The sequence below is a fragment of the Melospiza melodia genome, chromosome 12 (assembly GCF_035770615.1).
Source record: "Melospiza melodia melodia isolate bMelMel2 chromosome 12, bMelMel2.pri, whole genome shotgun sequence".
Classification (NCBI taxonomy): domain Eukaryota; kingdom Metazoa; phylum Chordata; class Aves; order Passeriformes; family Passerellidae; genus Melospiza; species Melospiza melodia.
In genome coordinates this window covers 28,241,488-28,259,948 of record NC_086205.1, presented here as the reverse complement: position 1 = coordinate 28,259,948, position 18,461 = coordinate 28,241,488, and the positions used below count along the sequence as shown (strand labels likewise).

General features: G+C 40.1%; 1 protein-coding gene across 1 annotated transcript in view; it reads right to left on the bottom strand.

The window, feature by feature from the left end:
- Positions 1 to 18,249, bottom strand: part of WWTR1 (WW domain containing transcription regulator 1) — a 43,318-nt gene extending 25,069 nt beyond the window's left edge. Inside the window, exon 1 of the mRNA XM_063167511.1 lies at positions 17,846 to 18,249. Within this exon, the coding sequence (XP_063023581.1) occupies positions 17,846 to 18,234 (389 nt within the window). The 5' untranslated portion in view covers positions 18,235 to 18,249. The remainder of the gene's footprint in view (positions 1 to 17,845) is intronic.
- Positions 18,250 to 18,461: the final 212 nt, after the last annotated feature.

Below are 18,461 nucleotides of genomic sequence, written 5' to 3'. Positions count from 1 at the left end.
GGTGGGAGGACTGGCTGGGGACGCCACAGCAACTGTGGCAGAGCAAACACAGCCTGTCCCCCTCAGCACTGCCCCTGCCTGTCCCACCAAGGTCACCTTGTGCCAGCGCCTGCCAGCCCTGCAGACCTGGCCGTGCCCTTCTGCTACTGCCATCCTGCTCATCCACACGCAGGAGGCATTCACTGTTCGCTAGAAATCAGTTGGTGAGAAACATTTTAGATTACCTCTTATAAAAACACCTGCACATATGCTATGTGTTTTCCTGGATATTGAAAGACAATCTGTGAATGAATGCCCCTTGCTGGGAAAGGCAGGACGTGGTCCAACAACTGCATGAGAATACAGTGTTCTGTCCTTAGATGCCTCCCTCTGCAACGCTGCTTTTCCCCTTCTCTCACCACAGACTGGAAAATTTCAAGAGCGAAGCTCTGCTCTCATTACAACATGAAAAGACTTCATGGGAAGTACAGCACCATGACCTAATGTTACTCATGCACCTGTACATTTGATAACTTTAACTCTCTAGGCAGACTGCAGCCATGCCTGTGATGTAGGAGCTACCTGCAAACACGGAAGAGACAGTCACTTCTCCTACAAGCGCTTGAAAATCCTACAATTTCAGTAGGTCAGCCTGATTTTTATACAGGCTTGTAACTCATTTACAGCTCTTTTAAATTCAAACTTAAGTGGAAATGGGACCGAGTTAAATTATGATCTGAATCACATCCTGCTAAAGACAATGAGCTTCACGCTGGCATGAGCCCACACAGAAAACGTTTGGAGAAAATTCTTGGTTGGCATCAACAGTTTGCATGCCAGACTGTGCAGACAAAGCATCAATGTCATTAGGTTGGCACTTGTCTCAGACTTTTTTTCAGATTATATTCACATTACCCAAAAAATGTGAGTGGAAAGTTTAGCACAATGAACACAGCTAACTCAGTGCTAGCTTCTCTTCACTCCCTTGCAGTCATGCACTGTAAAACCACAGTTACTTATCTAATCACACGCTTTTTCTGGAGAGCACCTGTCTTACTCACTAAGTGCATTTCACTATTCAAAGGCTCTGTTTCTGATGCACTATGAAGTATTTTCTTAAACTAACATGCAGCTTCATCCCAAACCTACTGCCAAATTTTCAAACTCTGCTCTACTGACAAGTGTAATAAACTGTCTCTAAAAGATAATGAGAAAATCCTCACAGTGAAACTTCATTAGGTTTTGCTAGGCTATCCCCATTCTACAGATCAGGGGTACAAGATATTTAACAGCATTCAGCACCTTCAGGGAGTACTTTGAAACATCTAGCCCCTGAATCTACAAAATACGTATTGCTTTTATGTTCAAAATCCTGCTGGTCGTTTCAGATACATCAACAGAGTGATCTGCCTGAGCCTGCAGCCCCATGTGAAGAAAATGGAGAAAAATATTTGAAAAGAGGAGGACAGGGCCAGGCCACTGCTCTCAACAGTACCCTTTAGCCAGGACAGCATCAGCTGTGAAATGGCTGGGACAGCGTCAGCCAATTTCACAGTCAGCTCTGCTCTTGTGATTTTTGACAGAGAAGGAAAACATGGGAGAGATTAACAAAAATCTACAGCAGTATTTTCATTTTACACCAAAATCAGACATCAAAAGTCACATGCTGTACTAAGGTTTTAGTGCACCCAGTGTGTCCACAGCCGCTGCAAAGCACTCAAGATGCCCCCACAGACACCTCAAAACAACCAAGGCTCAGCCCAAACAGCTGCCTCAGCAATTTAATTATATGCCAACATTACTCACTGTTAATGAGGAATGGACAAAATTTTGCCTTATTCAAAGCCAAAATGTTAATAATAATTTGCAAAAATCACGTACCCAGTATATACATGTGAAACTAAAATAGCTATTAGGTGGAAGAGCTTAGAGATGCATGCTCCTGATTCCATTTCTGCTGTTCCACAGTTGGGAAGAATGAGAATGTATCATTCCTTACATCACTAAAAGCACACAAATATAAAATCCAGTATTTTCCAATCACTTTCCTTTAGAGTACAGAAATTAATAACATTCAATAGTTCAGCCACTTGTTACTGTGGGAGCTCAAGTGATGCTCTGCAGAACTCCAGCTCACAAGTTTGAGCTAATCCAATTCATGGCACTTGCTTTTTAGACACCAGTAATGTTTCATGAAAATTACATGAAGCTTTAACAAGGAGCTCCAATGTAATTATTAAACTGATTGAACCGTGGACTTTGTTCTCCTGTTGCGTATTCATCCTCATCTCTGATCTTGAAGCTGGAACATTACATCTGTATTTGAATATTTATTACACTATGCTAAGTAACTCCTTCAGTGAAGAGAGTTGCTCTTTTCCTAAATTAGTTTCAGCATAATTTGCTGTGAAGAGAACTTCGAGAATGTCCTGCTAAGCTCCCCTGTAACTGACTGATTCCATTGTTGGTGTACATGGAGGCCTTAAAAAACATTAAACTAGTTATACAAATGGAAACAAAACACCCTTTGAGTTCTATTGACAACTTAACATTTAGAATTTGGATGAAATCCCAATTCTTGAGAGAATGAAAAAGAAGGTATTGAATGAAGCTATTATATAGAACATTCTTAGGGTTTTTTAAAGTATACAGTATATAATAGCATTAATGCATTTGTTTACGTGATGAGTGCCTGTAGCAACTCATATTTAAAGAGACATATTATGATTTTATTAAAACCTTGTTTATTTTATTTAGGGGAATATGTAGCAATTTGAAGACAAAGCGTTCTTTTGTGAGCAATACATGACATTTTCAGATGCGTGCAGTTTCCGAAATTGTTGAACAGGTTATAAAATGAAAGGTTCTATCTGTCCTCTACCTGAGCTACAGGGCTATCACCAGGTCTTGCTGTGAATGTCTCACTTTACCAGTATTAAATCCATGTCAAAAGGGACCATATTTATCAACAATCAGGGTTTGCATACATAAAACATAAATTGGTGCTGTCTTGTAACAAGAATGGGAGAAGTGGCCCAACCTAATAAACACTCCTTGACTACCAAGGTGGCATTTCTAGACAAACTGTTATTATTTTAACATATTCTGCATTCTAGTAGAAATGGATGCAAAAACAAGAACTCCCCCTTCAACTACGCAGTGCCCTTAAAAGGACACATTGAAAATCTTCCCCAGGCAAGAAAAGATGTAGGATAGAAAAACAACCCAGAGCAAAACAGGACACAAAATACCTTTGAAGTTATAGAAAAAATACCTAACATTATATTCTACTGCACTGGCCAGAGGCAGAGAAATGCATGACTCCACAGAATTTAGTCTCAGAATTTTCCTCTGTAATCAAAATTTTTATTTCAGGTTTTGGTTTCTGAGTCTGTCAGAAAATCAATGTTAATGTTTCTGTTAATTGTGCATTTTGGCATGTTCATTAACATAAAAAAATTAAATTCACTAAAAAAGAAAAAAAAATTAAAAGAGGTTTTTTCCTAGTACTGGTGCCTTTTTAATCAGAGAATTTAGGGGGTTTAATTAATTTTCATAATACCAATAAGACTCTATTTTGCTATTTAACTAACAACTATGCACTGGTTTTCCTTTGTAATTTGAATAATTACTTGCTAAGAGCTTCAGATCATTGCAATATATTCAAGTGCACGTCTGTAAAAGGTTTTTGTTGCAGAAATAAAACTATTTTCTACTCTGTAAGTTGGCCCATCTGCAATCCTGCCTACCTTCGGATTTTGAAATCATACAGAAAACAGCATTTCTTCAAAAGAAAACAAAATGCTGTTACCACAGTCTCTAGAGTTTCTTTCCACAAATGCACAGCAGTTGTTCCAACTTTTTCCTGTGACAAGCTCCTGAACTGCTTGGTCAGGATTTCCAAACAATAACACAGACTGGTTTGAGGAATACCTTTGCCAAACAGACAATCCTCCATCACTAGAAACTGAACACTGGCTCAAAATGCACACATTTGTGCAAAGCAGTTCCTGGTACTGCAGCTCTCAGTCAGAGATCATTCTCACAACCTCAGCCTTCAGGTCAGTACATTTATTAAGCTCCAAAAAGGCCAAAATAATTTCTGTTCCCTGAACTTCACAGACAGCAATACTTATATTTTAATATGAATGCCAATAGCTACAGCACAACAGACATGCAGAGCCAAACTAGATACTAACTTATTTTTTTTTTCCTTCCATGACCCAAATCCCTAACTCTTCAGACCAAGATTTATATCTTGTAAATAAGACCTTGGTCTGCCAAAGAGCAAATGCAAAACATAACCAACTAAACATAACCAACTAAACATACTGATTAGGCAAAAAATTTAATTCAATATATCACTGACCTAACAATTTAGATGAATAATATTATTTTGGGTCTATATTTATCTGCCTCAATAGTGGTTATGAGGTAGATAGAATTATTTAAAATACCAAGCCGCTCAAATCTCTCAGTATTACAGAAAATAATTTCTGATTGAAATATCATCAGGAACAACTTTGTGACTGGTACCTGTAAACACTGAGGTTTTATTCACTTGCTTATGATTCATAACACTTCTATTTCCATCCAACCACAAATTGTGGTGCTTGGTCCCTGCTATCCTTTTAAGTGTTATATGATGCAGATTAATCACAGAATCATAAGAACCATTGTTTCAAACCCATGTGTTTAAAGTTAAATAAACAGATTCCTTTTCCATGTGCAGTATGTACACAAGGACACGAACACATGGTTACTTGATGGAGTTGTTGTGCCCAAGCCCTTCTGCAAGGTCTGAAAAAGCTTCCCCTCAGGTCTCTGTGAGCCCCCGGTGACATCCTGACACCTGTCCATTAAACAGCTTGCACAGCTGCCTCTTGCTCCCCTCCAGCCCAACCCTACACACCCAAAACCTTCACATCTCATTCCTAGAGCAGAAAAAGGCTCCAGACACCACGGGCAGAGAAAGCGGCTATCAGGATGCCTCTGGCATTTCCTCCGCAAAATAAATTCAATAGGAAAAAGTCTGCTTCACTTAACTGAATGCTGAGACAACCATGACCTTGAATGCATCAGGACTTATCTTACTTCCTCCATTTGGGCCATTTAATCACTACTGAGAATACAGCAAGGAAAACAGAGGATTCAGGAGATACATAATTCCTAAACAGACAAAAGGTAGAAAAGAATGTTGCCCTCTTTCTAAGTCCTCAGAAGGTGAGGAAAAGGAAAGCAATCAACCAAACTTAGCTGCTGGGGCTAAGGGATGTGGAGCATGGCTCTTTCCCTACAAGATTAAGAAATCCATTAGGACTTCTGATACTCAAACACACCCCTCCACTTTCAGGCCTGAAGAAATGTCTGATGGATTCTATGCAAATAATGATAAAACCATGTCTTTTATCAACATCAGCATCTTCTCTACTGTTCCCTACTGCCCATTTAGAGGGTTCCCTCACAACATGGAAAAAATTCTATGGCTTCAATCTCCTACATGGCATATGCACATAAGAAAAATCCCATTGCTTCTTTCAGTGGAGTCACAAGAAACAAATTAAAACTGGTCAAACTTCTATAAATATCTGTTGGCTTATCTGTTTTTATTACCCTCTTAATTTTGAGGATCAGCTTAGAATATTAAAAAAAAAGGTCTAAAAGAAATGGTTCTTTTCACAGTCAGCATAGCTATCCACTTCTCTCTGTTCACACAGCTCGGAGTGATGTGCTGCGAGGGCCTCAGTACCTCACTCTAAGAGACAAAAATGGGATCAGGTTATGAATAACTTTTTCAGAAGCTTCTTACAAAACTCTGACTCCAAACATATTGGTTCCAGCTGTTCAGAATTTTAGTATACAAAGGTCAGGAGATGTCCTACTTGGATTATTTTTTTAATTATGATTCATGGTGGAGGTGATTAGCTAGCAGATGAGTTTTTCTTGGACGCTATTTCTACCTTCCATATGAGCTGATTAGTTCCCATGGAAGAAAAGGCAGGACAAATAACCACACTAATCGCCAGAGTTCACAAAGTTGACCTTTTACTCAAATCTCAAAACTAATGTGTATCCAGGAAATCCTGCCAGACAGTCACTGTTTGCAAATGGTTGGGAAACGTGATCATTTGCCATGGAAAACAGACGAAAAGCAGGAGCTGGTTAAAAGACCAAGTCTTTTCTCAAACAAAACATTTCCAAAATAAAGAAACGGTATCTCAAAACTGACAGTTGACCTGAGCTTAGGAAGGGTGACAGTTCTGCACTGGTGTTCTCTGTACATGAGAATTTAAAAATGAGACCAGAATTTCAAATACGATTTAGCTAAACATAAGAAATTTATGTAATTTCTGACACTGCAGTAATATTCCAATCAAACAGAGTCTATTTGAAAATAAATATTTTTAAGATTGAAAGGTTGGCAAGCAAGGTTTCCCTTTAAGCTCAGAAAAATTTGTAAAAATATCAGATGTTTAGCAATGTAGGTGCATCTTACTAATGGGGTGCAAGGAACACGTGCCTGAGGATTACTGGTATGAGAAGATGGGCACAGGTCACAGGAATACGCTGTGCTGTACTCAAAGGGAATAATGCTGTGAAATGGAGGCAGCACAAATCCCACGTATTATTAGCAAGTCAAATGCAGTCCCTAAATCTATTTATTTAGGAATGCAAGAGAATGACTGATCAGGCAATGTTTAGCCTAGACATTTAACTGGGCTAACAAATACAATTTTGACTGGGGAGTAGTGTGGAGTGTGTGTGTGTATATGGAGTGGTTGGAGAAAAGTGTTAGCTACCCACAGAAAAGGTGTGATTTTTTTTTTTAATACTAAAATGTTGTATCATAGCTACAAAAAATGCTGACACTGACTGAAAAATTGAATTTAAAAAGCAGTGTCCTAAGTGCTGTAAAATTTCCCAATACACCTTTTAAAATCTGGTACCCAACATCTGGTTTTTAAAATCTAGTAGGAATGAAATATTTCAGACCAGCTTCTTACCTGAAAAAGTCTCCCCGTATTTCAACTGGACTTCTTATTAAATAAATGCAGAATTATTTAATAGAAACATATAATATCCTGAGCTGGAAAGGACCCATGAGGATTATCCAAAGGGGAAACTCAAAAGTGAAACCAGCTATCTGAGAGCCATCCAGACACTTTTTGACCAGCAATGGGCTTGGGGGCTCTTGCTGGGAGTTTGCTCCAGTGTCTGACGGCGCTCAGGGCAGAGCTTCAGCCCAGTCTGAGCTCCCCCAACGCAGCTCTCACCAACCCTCGTGTCCTATCCCCAGTGCACCAAAACTGAGCAGCAGGAGGTGTGTCGTTCATCAGCCCTGGATTTAAATTGGTAGTAGCCCTTTTCCTGGCACAGTTAGCCCAGATATCTGAGGTTTGGCCTCATACAGAAAAGCTATGTGAACTGAAGAACAATTATGCATGCCTCATCTATGTTTAAAGAGATCATCCTCTTGCTTTAGATTACTTTAAATAATAAGCATGAAGTGAAAGCACACTTAAATATTTTCAAGATTTATTTAGGCCTAGCAGAGATGATCTGGCAGGTCAAGACTCTTGCATATGCCATCTAGAATTACACTATCAAAGGAATAGTTATTCTAATGTCTCAAAGAAATAATTCAATTGTAAACTGCAAACTCTCAGGAGCTAACATTAAATAATTTTTTTTTTGAAGCTGTGGTTTATGTAAAATGTCACATATAAATTAAACCTTAAAAACTGACATAGCTTTGTCTCAAAGACCCTATGATGAAACACCTTTGCAACTTTTCTTTTTGATAAAAAAAACGGAATGACTAGAAAACATTTCCATTCTGCCAGTACCTGAGATGCAAGCCACAACAGGGACCTGCCCAACAGAGCCAGGAAAAATTCAGGTCTGTATCAGATGGAATTCTTGCAGTGATATGTTCTTTCCATATGCCCCCAAGAGGAATTTTAGTTCAGAATTTTCTTCTTCTCTGCTGTTCCTAGTACAGTCATCAAGAAAAAAACACCACTTCAAATAAGAGGGAAGCATTGCTGATGGCTTTGCACTGTGCAGGTGCTTTATAAACAGAGTCAAGATAATCTTTCCACACGGTATTTTACTTATCTACAGATGCCAAAACTGAACTTCACATATTTTCAACAGAGCTGTTTCATTATAGCTCTGAGGAAGTTCATCTCCTATTTGTCAGTGCACAAAATGTGAGAATAACAGAAGTCTTTTAGCTTGACTTTTCCTTAGGATGCATGCCTCTATCATGGGGGACACGAAAGACAAATCTTCAAATTTTCACAATGCTTGTGCTAAGGGAATAATTTTTCAATAATTTCTAATTTTTGTATTTACAGCAACAGTAAAGACAACAGCTCCCAGAGAGAAAAGAACAGTAGCAAAGGTCCAGGGATGGAGGACCAGATTATTCACAGCAAGGTCCAGCCTAGGACCAGGGATACAGCATCAACACCTCACCACTGAGTTAATGCTTGGGAACCATGGTCCCACTGCAGACATTTCTGTGGTGTGGGATTTGTAATCTTCCCTTTCAACATGCAGTCATTTTGCTTTTTACAGGCGCAAAATGTCTGTGGATATTTCCAGCACCCACGAAGGTCATAATAACAAATCTGCGTGCAAATCTGAGAATAATCTGCCTCTAGGATCAATCATTTCTATAGTAAGAAAAACCAAAACAAAACGAAAAAACAACCAATCAAAAAAAAAAAAAAAAAGAGCCACGCTTAGTAACCTGATTATGAATATGCAGGGCTTTTCAGTCTATTACAATTAATTGGAACATTTTATCCATTAATCATGTCATTCTATTTAAGAAATATCTCAACCTCATACATGACACAAAGAACTCCCTACTTCAATCTCCCCATTTGGTCTTTTCTCTTGCTTTGAAAAGTAGTTGTGCTGAAAATCTGTCAGACCCAGTGCAGCAATACTGAACAAGGGCACAGAAAACATCACTCACAAAAGTGCAGAGGCTGCTGCACTGAAACTGCTTTCATCTGAAGTTTCATATGAGTGAGTGTTTTTTGGGTTTTGGGGTTTTTTTAACAAGATCATCTTAAATTGTTCTTCACATGAGGTCCGGATAGTAGGAGAAAAAACAGTGAAACTCTAATATCCCTCAGAATCTAACAGACTTACTTCCAGTTTGCTTCATACCTTTAGAAATTACATTTTAGGTAACAGCATGCATTTCTTTTCCAGTCTGTCTACTTCACAGCTTCCTGTTTTTTCTAGAAAAATGAATCAGGCATTTGTTTCTCTAAGATAAAAAAAGACCACTGAAAATATTGTTCTAGTAGAAGCCTCCTGACAGAAAAAGGAAATGTTCATGAGACAATATCCTCAGTAGAAGGCATGCTTTCAGTAAAGTAAACCAGGCAGTACCACAAAATGACTCAAATAAATGCAAACATATGTCTGTATCTGCAGGAAAAGCAGCACAAAATGGAAACTGACAGTGCTTCTGTGTCTTAACTTCATCCCAGTTTGTTTTATCTGCAAACTTATGCTCTTTCGCCCTTTATTGTCCTACTCTCAGTTACAAGGAAGATCTGTCGTGATTGCTAAAAAAATACTGTGCAAAAACCTCAACATTTAGTGAATGTTTTGAGCAGCATTTGACCATAAATATACAGCGTAAACACCAGGATCATTCCAATACCTAAGTTTTAGCAATTATTTGAAAAGAGAATCAGCACAGGAGCTGCTTCCTGGAATGCCCAGCGCCTGACACCACTTCTGCTGCAGCAGAGTGCTCCCTCATTTCCACCCTGCAATACAAAACAGGGACCTGCAGGGCAGCACAACCCCTCGGCCAGATGTTGGGCAACGGAACATCGTGCCAAATTTCACAATAATTCACAAGATATATATAACTAAATGGAGTATATGGAATCAACGTTAGATCTTCCCTTTGTTTCAAAGAAAGACTAACACAGAAACAAAATAAGCATAATAATGTGAATTATCCAGTCACTGCGGATGACCGTTTAAAATAAGATTTCTTCATATATTTGGTTAACACCAAGAGCTATTTTTTCATTCATGACTTATGGACTAAAATTGCTAAGGTTTTTATAAAGTTACAAATCTCAAACCAGGAGCTCTCCTAGCTTTGAAAAAGTATGTTTTGTAACATATACACCTTTACTGACTAGTGTCACTGCTAAATCTTTAACAAAACCTTAATTTCTTCTACATATCAATAGTTTTCAGGAAGTTATAAATAGTCTCACTAGAAATCTCATTTACTCTAGTTATTAAATTTTACATTATCTGCTCCTTTGCAGTAGCATAATTTCATTGATTTTCCATTTCCACAAAGTCTTCCACTAACAGACAAAAAACAAAATGCAAACTATAGAACACAGAATAAATAAGTACAGCCCCGCACCACTTCTAATAAAAATTAAATTTTATCTAATATTGTAACATACTATTGGTAATGTCAGGGCTGAGAGAGACAGTGATGGCAGCATCTGTGAAAATAACATTCCATGACTGGAAAAGTCTTTATCAAAGGAATGGCTGTCAAAGCATTATACCTTATGTACATTATACATTATACCAGGTACATCCTCTGCAGTGTGAAGGGATGGCAAGAGTCCCTGGCATCACCCCTCCTGCTGGCAAGGCTGCCAGGCCAGTTAGAGCTGCAGTTTGCAGAGACAAACATTTATTCAAAATGAAAATGTGATCCACAATTTCCTCATAAACTTCACTCACATCAAACTTTCAGTTTTGATATGCCAATACAATTCAGCCTGCTTTATATCTTTAGAAATTACATTTTAAGTAACAGTAGGCATTTCTTTTCATCATCTTTTCTTCATCATTCATTTTGCTTCATTTGCAAAAAATATTTTACCCAATCTCTGAAGCAAAAGCACTTATATTTCTGTTTAAACATATACAATAGAATAAGTAAAAATGAAATGGGAAATGCAGTATCAAAACCAAACGTGAAATCAAAAAAAAAACCTTCTGTGAAGAATTCCCCCACCAAATTCTGTCTGTCAGCTCCAAAAGGCTAGCCTTCCTAACCTTTTCTACATTCCCCACAGAGCTGCACGATGATGCCCACACAGCACAGGTTTACTGCAGCACTCATTTACTGATTCAAAGCCTGCTTTGCTTGAGTCCAGTGCAGGTGAGGGCACGGCAGGATGGGCATCCACAGGATGGAACTGCCTGAGTGCTCTGGGACAAACCACATGGAGCACATGCCAAAATAAAAAACGCTGCTTTTCTTCAAGCAGTCTGACTAAGCAGACAATCCAAAGCCTTTCTCATATGGCACTCACTTCTATTCGTGAAGCATTTGAAAATACAGGATTTTAAGAAACTTCTAAAACAACTTTGCCATTTCCACCTTAAGATTACAAAAGGCTGCTTAGGCAAACAAACAAACACCCAACAATTCAGTTTTGTTCTTTTTTTTCTTTCATTATTTTCTAAAAAAGGTGACTTACAGCCCACATTGGTCAGATGATTTTATCGGGTGAAGAGACCTTTGGAAATATGGTCTGAAAATCTAACAAACTCCAGCTGGGTAAGGTGCCTTCCTTGTACATATCTCTATGTGCTCTATCTCCAAAAGCCTTTCGGGAGTTGCTGCAGTCAGTACAAAATACAGCTAGCTTTTGCCAGTGGCAGAAGTGTATTCAAAGAGCAATCTGTATTCATTTCAGGGATTTTGAACTCCTGTTGCTGGCAGCAATCAATCAGGAATCACCAGCAACTGCCTGTGATATTCTGGTGATAAAGTCTGCGCTGATCCATGGGAACACAAAGGGGTGTAAAAGCTTGCATGGTAAGAAACAACATCCATGAAGCAATATTTTATTACTGTACGCTGCCTGTTTCAATACACAGAAGTTTTTCACGGCCAAGAACAGATGCTGAAACGAAGCCCAGAAAAGAAGGGCCAGGGAAATTTCGCCATTTCCGAAGAGCCGCGGTCGGCAGCACAACAGGAACCGCGTTTCCTCCAACCCAGGTCAGCTCCCAACCATTCCCACTTCCTGCTGCGCTCACAGAGACAGTGAAAACTAGGAAAATACATCAGTCAAGAAGTTTTAAAAACTTCTTTAAAAGCCCACACAAAATTTAAGGCTCACAGTTCAAGCGACATCTTCAATAATTGCTTGACGAAGGACTATTACTGCATTTTGTAATGCTTACACCTTTTCTCACCAATCCATCACTGGAAAACAGGAATGTAGAACATTTAATAAAAAACCCAGCAGCCAGACAAGGAAAATTGATCACAGGTAGGAAAAAATGATTACTTGAGGCACAAGAAAAACTCAAAAGTACCATGGAAGCGTCCTGCTAGTCTCTAACCTGGAAGACTGTCAGAACAATGAATCCAAAAATTATCAGGGACAGAGCAACACCTAATAAGCAAAAAGGAACATTTTGATCATGCAAACAGAGAGGGGTCAGCAGACATGAGAGCAACAAGTCCCTGCAGGAAAAGCTGTGTCTGCACCTGCAGCTCTGCTGCTGCTGTGCTTGTGCTGTGACTGCTGATGCACATGCTGTGAACCTCGAGGACATGCCAGCAGCCAACTCCTCTTTCGCATCTCCCTTTATACTGCATTATTGTCTGGTGACACTCTAAGCAATTATTTCAGTTTTAACACAATATATTCTGCTCAATTCTCTTAGCAAGTCTGTGTCTGTCTGCAGTGCAGCTTCCATCACATTTGCCTTTAAAACAGTCATAGGTAGGGAAAACTGCAGGTCAGTGCAGTGTTCCCAAGTTTTCCATTCTTGAAGAGTTCTCTAGGTCTGGACTTTGAGTTAAAGAAAATAAAAAGATACACAAACAAACAAGCAAAGAAACAAATAAGCCCCAAATATCTCCACCCTACATCATGCTGACTTCTCTCTCCCTAAATGAAGAGGGAAAATGCCACAAGTCTTTATGTTGAAATTCAGCCTACATGACATTTCCTTCGGATTTAATTGCTTTGATACAATTTGTATCTGCCAATCAAGCAAGGTCCCGGAGCACCAAACACTGTGACAAAGAAGCTCTTGTCCTGTAATAGGCCCTGACATCAAAAAGACAAAATGCTCAACTTCAGCCAAAGCATCCAAAAGGAAACAAGCCAAAGCCCAACCACTGACTCTTCCAACACTATCTGAAGGAGTGAACAACAGCAAAAATCTTGAAAGTCAGACTTTACAGATTCTATATTGTCAAGCCTGTTTAAAATTGAACACATCCATAACCTTCAGAAGCAGACATTTCTCCACACTGTCATTTACTAATTATGGAGTAAAGATGGTCAGGCAGACCAGCTTTTAGATATTGACTATAGCAGCTCACTAACATGATAAAAATAAACCTACTATTCATTTTCTTTCTTTGCGCAACCCAAACCATTTGTAAAGACAAAACCCTTTCAGGTGGGATCAGAGAAAAGGTCTAGTTTTCATGGTAGCATTCGTAATTAACACCTGCATCAATTCTATAGATATCTTTCTAAGAATATACTAATTGTTACTACTTCCTAATCGTTAAGGCATAAAACAATTGTATTTTCAGCTCATCTAATGATATTACTGTATAACAGTTATTATCCATTAATGCACAAGTACTCAAGGACTTTGGGTTTAACACTATGCCTAAGGACTAACTTAAGACAAATTTCATTAAACCAATAATTCCATGCACACATTATTAATTCTTTATCTTAAAATTGTACATAAGTCCAATATATCAAATTCTACATGAACACAGTAGTTTGTACAGGACAGCTACCACTGATTCCTTAAATAATTTAGAAATGCATACAGCAAAATTCAAATTCTGCTTCTGGACAGCCCTTTACAAGAGTTTTCTTAAATATTTTCTCAAAGGAAATTCTTGTAAATACTTCTAGGGTCAGTGCAGTCTTGCTTAAAGATTTCTTCACTGATGTTTCACTGATACTTTAGGGTACAAAATGTAGCTTGTATCCTAACTCAGAAAACTCAACAGGAGGGGGAACTGGATCACATCCTGCAAATCAAATGCGTCCCTGAAGCAATTTTATTCCATATCTCCTTCAGTCCTCAGATTTTATTAAGCTCCACATTAACCACCAAATCCTTTAAAGCAGCACTGATGACATGATTTTTAGATTCTGAAAAAAACAATCTGTTCATCATGGAAAGACACCATCCTGGACCAGAAAATGAATAAATACCAGCCTTTGTCAGAAACTCTGTAGCTGGTTCTACTGCCAGATTCAGAGAGGAGCAGCTCATGGATCCCTGGTAGCTTTTAAATGGAACTCCAACATCATCAACATTAAATCAGCACTTGAGGAGCAATCAAACAGACCCCTACTGCTGTCAATTACAGGCTGAAAATTCAGTTTTGATGTGTGCATTCCAATCTCAGAACTTCTTAAGTATCTCTAAAATGAGTTATAAATGTGAGCTATGGTTGAATTTCTGACAATTAAACTTCAGTGGTGCATCACAGCTTCTTGCCTGTTAAGAACTCTTTAATGCACTCAATTTTGGATAAAAGCCATTGGCAATAATACATCCTGGTACTGTCTAGCAGATTACAGTTTATTTTTAATAAAGGAATAATGTCAAGGGGAAGAGTTCAGGCTCCAAGCCCCACTGGAAACAGGGAACAAAAAAAAATCACTTAAGGTGTGGACTAAATGCTCCAAAAGCGCCATGGATGTGTGAAATGTCTCTCTCTGCTGCCAAGGCCAAAGCCAGCAGGGATGCACGGCCTCTTTCTCTATGACAAATGCTGCACAGGACCAAGCACAATGTAAATTACCAAAGTAAAATAACAACAGTCTCTACAGAATTAACAGAAATGCTTTTCAAGGAAAGACCATATCAGAAATCACTTCAGCAGTTCAGCTTAGTACTATTTGTTTTGTCATTCTCAGGAAAAAAGTTTTTCATTGTACTTGTACTACTTTTTATAGTATTTATGTTACTCTTCTGCTGTCCTGCTGAACACACTTAGTGATATAAAATTGATTCTGTGTTAAATCAAGTTCTATTCCAACAGAAACCAGTAAGAAAAAATCTGAACATTTTGAGTAAATGAAATATTGTAAGTAATTAGCTTCCTTATCCCTGAGCAGAACTTTCTGACAAATATGCCCTGATATGGCAAATGTTTACTGTAACATTTTAAAAATAACAGTGATAAAGATAACAGAGGCAAAAGTTTCACAAATCTGTTTATGAGAGTCTGACCAAGAAGATCTCTACACACATTGAGAAAATATGAAACCCTCAGTCTTCATTTGAAATATGAGGCTACGCCACCTAAACTAAGTTGGTATAAAGTAATACTTGAAACATTCTTTTTACAGAATATGTATACATGGCCCAGCATGTAGTTCAACATGCAACTGACATTCCCTGCTCACGGCCTAACAGCAGGCAGTAGGCCAGTCTCTACAGAAATGCTTTTTATCACAAATAAATCACACTTACATTTTTTTCCACACAGGCTCACACAGAAAAATGCTTTAGATAACATTGCTGCAAGTGTGCGTTCATTAGCCTGTTTTCCAGCCCCCACTTATGTGGTTTGGTATTTAATTACAGGGTGGAGTGGTCCCCAGGCTACTTATGTTTCTTCCAGTCACAGCCAGAAAATTTCTGCAGGAACTGACATGCAGGACTGCAACTGCTTCAAGTTGTAGCTGGCTCCCCATCAACAAGGTTAGCTCGCTGTTCATTGAAACTCACACTAGTACTTCTGTCAAATAATCATTTAAAATATGTTTTAATACAACAAACTGCATTCTAAACTTCAACAGATAATAAAAGCTTTAATAGGACCTATTATGTCCATTTACTTTTAATTGGTTTCTCAATATTTATTTTGCTAATGCCAAGAAACAAATCTTTATCATTATGCTGGAAAGCAATGGCTTTTTTTTCCCTTGAGTATAGGGAAATGTAACTTTGTATGCCTAGTTTAATCAAATATGACTTTTAGCACATCACCTATTATTTTAGTGCACACAGCTTTAAATGCTGCTTCCCATAATCAATCTTAAATTGTATTTTCACCTGAAGAATATTACACCATTTGTAAAATACTATCATTCACATGAGAGCATTTTATTGCTAAATATTACTCCCCAAAGCATTGGGGCATAACAAAATACATTAAAGGTACAAAGAAATGCATTATTCCAATTAATTTTTATATAAACGAGGGAAGTTCTATTGGACATATAAAACTGGGGAAATAAAACAAATATTAACTTAGGTAAGAAATTACATGCACAATGCATATTATATTTTATATTTAAAAGGATGTTATTAATCAGAGTATTACTGTTGACACGATTAGGAAAAAAAAATAAAACCACTTGGAGTCTTTTACCTAAGCTTTCCATTTACTAAAGGCCTTTTATTTTTGGCCTAAGCAACAAGAATCCATTGACTTGGAAGACTTTGTCTCTAGGTCAGAAATGCATGACAGGAAGGTGAAACCACATGAGCTCATTTTGATATTAGTCAAAAGACACAGAGCATACAAAGATTATATTATGCAATTTTTAGCCAGAGGTATCTGAAAACACTCCCTAGCCAAACCCTAGCAAGAATTTATATTGAATAATTATTTATGAATGGTCTGTTACACTGTTCCTGTCAGTCAGCTACTTCTCTGTAGCTTGTTCTACTGACAAAAATATATGCAAAGTGCAGAGACATGAGGTCTTCTCATTTAGGTGATAAACCAGATTAATAACACACTTCTAAGTTTGGACCCTGGGACACATGCACACAGTATCATAAACAACGTACAGTGACATACAGAAAAGCATTTACACGCTTTGCTGTTAGCTCCTAGTGTGACAAAAGGCAAAAAATCTAAACTCTGCAGAGTTATTCAGAGACTGGGCTCTTGAGTAATCCGTTAGAGATTCCAAACCCACAAGGCAAAGAAATCATTATACAATCAAGCAATTTTTTTTTCACTTTTTTCAACAGTTTTGTCTCTTTTTCCCCTCACACACTGTTTCTATGACATTTATGAGGGCCGAATACCCACACATGGGTGAACACATGTGAACTCAAGATTTTACTCTTCTGAACAAGAAGGCTGTTGTGAGCAAGTAAATGACGTCCTGGAGCCCCGGCAGTTTAACTCCCTCAATATCCTCAGGTAGATGCTTCATCAGTAAATGTTTTATTTCATTAGCAAACATTTTATCTTATTTACCAAGTTAATGCAGTACGACTTAGTTTGCAATGAATCTGTGGCTGACTTACAGAATCTACCAAAATAAGGCACTGCTGCCTTACCACTTACTACAGCTATAACGTATTTTCAGGCCTATTAAACGGCTTTGAATCAAGCGTCAATTGTCATAAATAAAACTCTGGCGAAAATGACTGGCCAGAAGAGATATCGGCAGTTGTGTTGCCACACTTGCCAAAGCCTGCCGCTGAACCAGGCGGCTCCTGCGCGTCCCCGCGGACGGGGATGCTTCAGACACAGCGGCCGGGGCCGGGCCGGGCAGCTCCCACCCACGCACAGCCCCTTCCACCTCCGGCAGCTCACGGGCATGCGGAGCTCTGCTCCCACGTCCCAGAAAGTCCCTGAAATAACTGGCTTTCAACTTTTTCTCAAAAAAGTTTCAGAATCTCGGACGTGTGGCCAAGCAGGAAAGAAATTCGTTATCAACAAATACGGCAGGACATCTCCCTGCCTCTCTCCTCCCGCCGGGAAGGGATTTGCCCCCGGAACGGCGCACACAGCCCGGAGCCGAGGCCACCCCGCCGCCCTGCGGCCAGCCCGCGCCCCGCGATGCCCCGGCCGCTTCCCCGCCGCACTCACTTGAGGAAGTAGCGCTGCCCGGTCTGCGTGAGCGCCATCTCCCAGCCCGGCGGCAGCGGCCGCTCGTCCGTGACATCGCAGGAGCGCTGCCGGAGGTGCCCGTGCGGCGGCGCCGCGCCCGCGCCGGGCAGCGAGGCGGGCGACGAGTGCGAGCGGACGTGCACGGGCGCCAGGCGCGGCGCGGGCCCGCCCGAGTCCGTGCTCGACTGCCGCGAGTGCGAGCCCGAGTCGGGCTCCCTGAAGAAGGACTCGGGCAGGATCTTCTTCCGCCAGGAGCTGGGCCTGGGGTTCATCACCGCGTTGAAAAGCGCCTCCAGCTCCGTGTCCAGGTCCTGCGTGACGTGGATGACCTGCTGGCCCGGCGGCGGGGCCGCGGCCGCGGGGTTCATTGTGCGCCCCTCTGGCCCGGCGGCGGGCGCAGCCGTCCCGGGACGGGCGGTGGCCGGGGCCGGCCCCGCTGCCGGGCCGCCGCCGAGGACGCGCCCTGTGGAGCGGGCGGGCTCGGCGGGAGCAGGGCGGGCTCGGCGAGCGGACGGAGCCTCTGCGCCCCCGCCAGCCGCGCCGGTGTCCCGGGCGGGCCGGGGCCGAGCCGGGCCGGGGCCGTGCCGGGACGGGG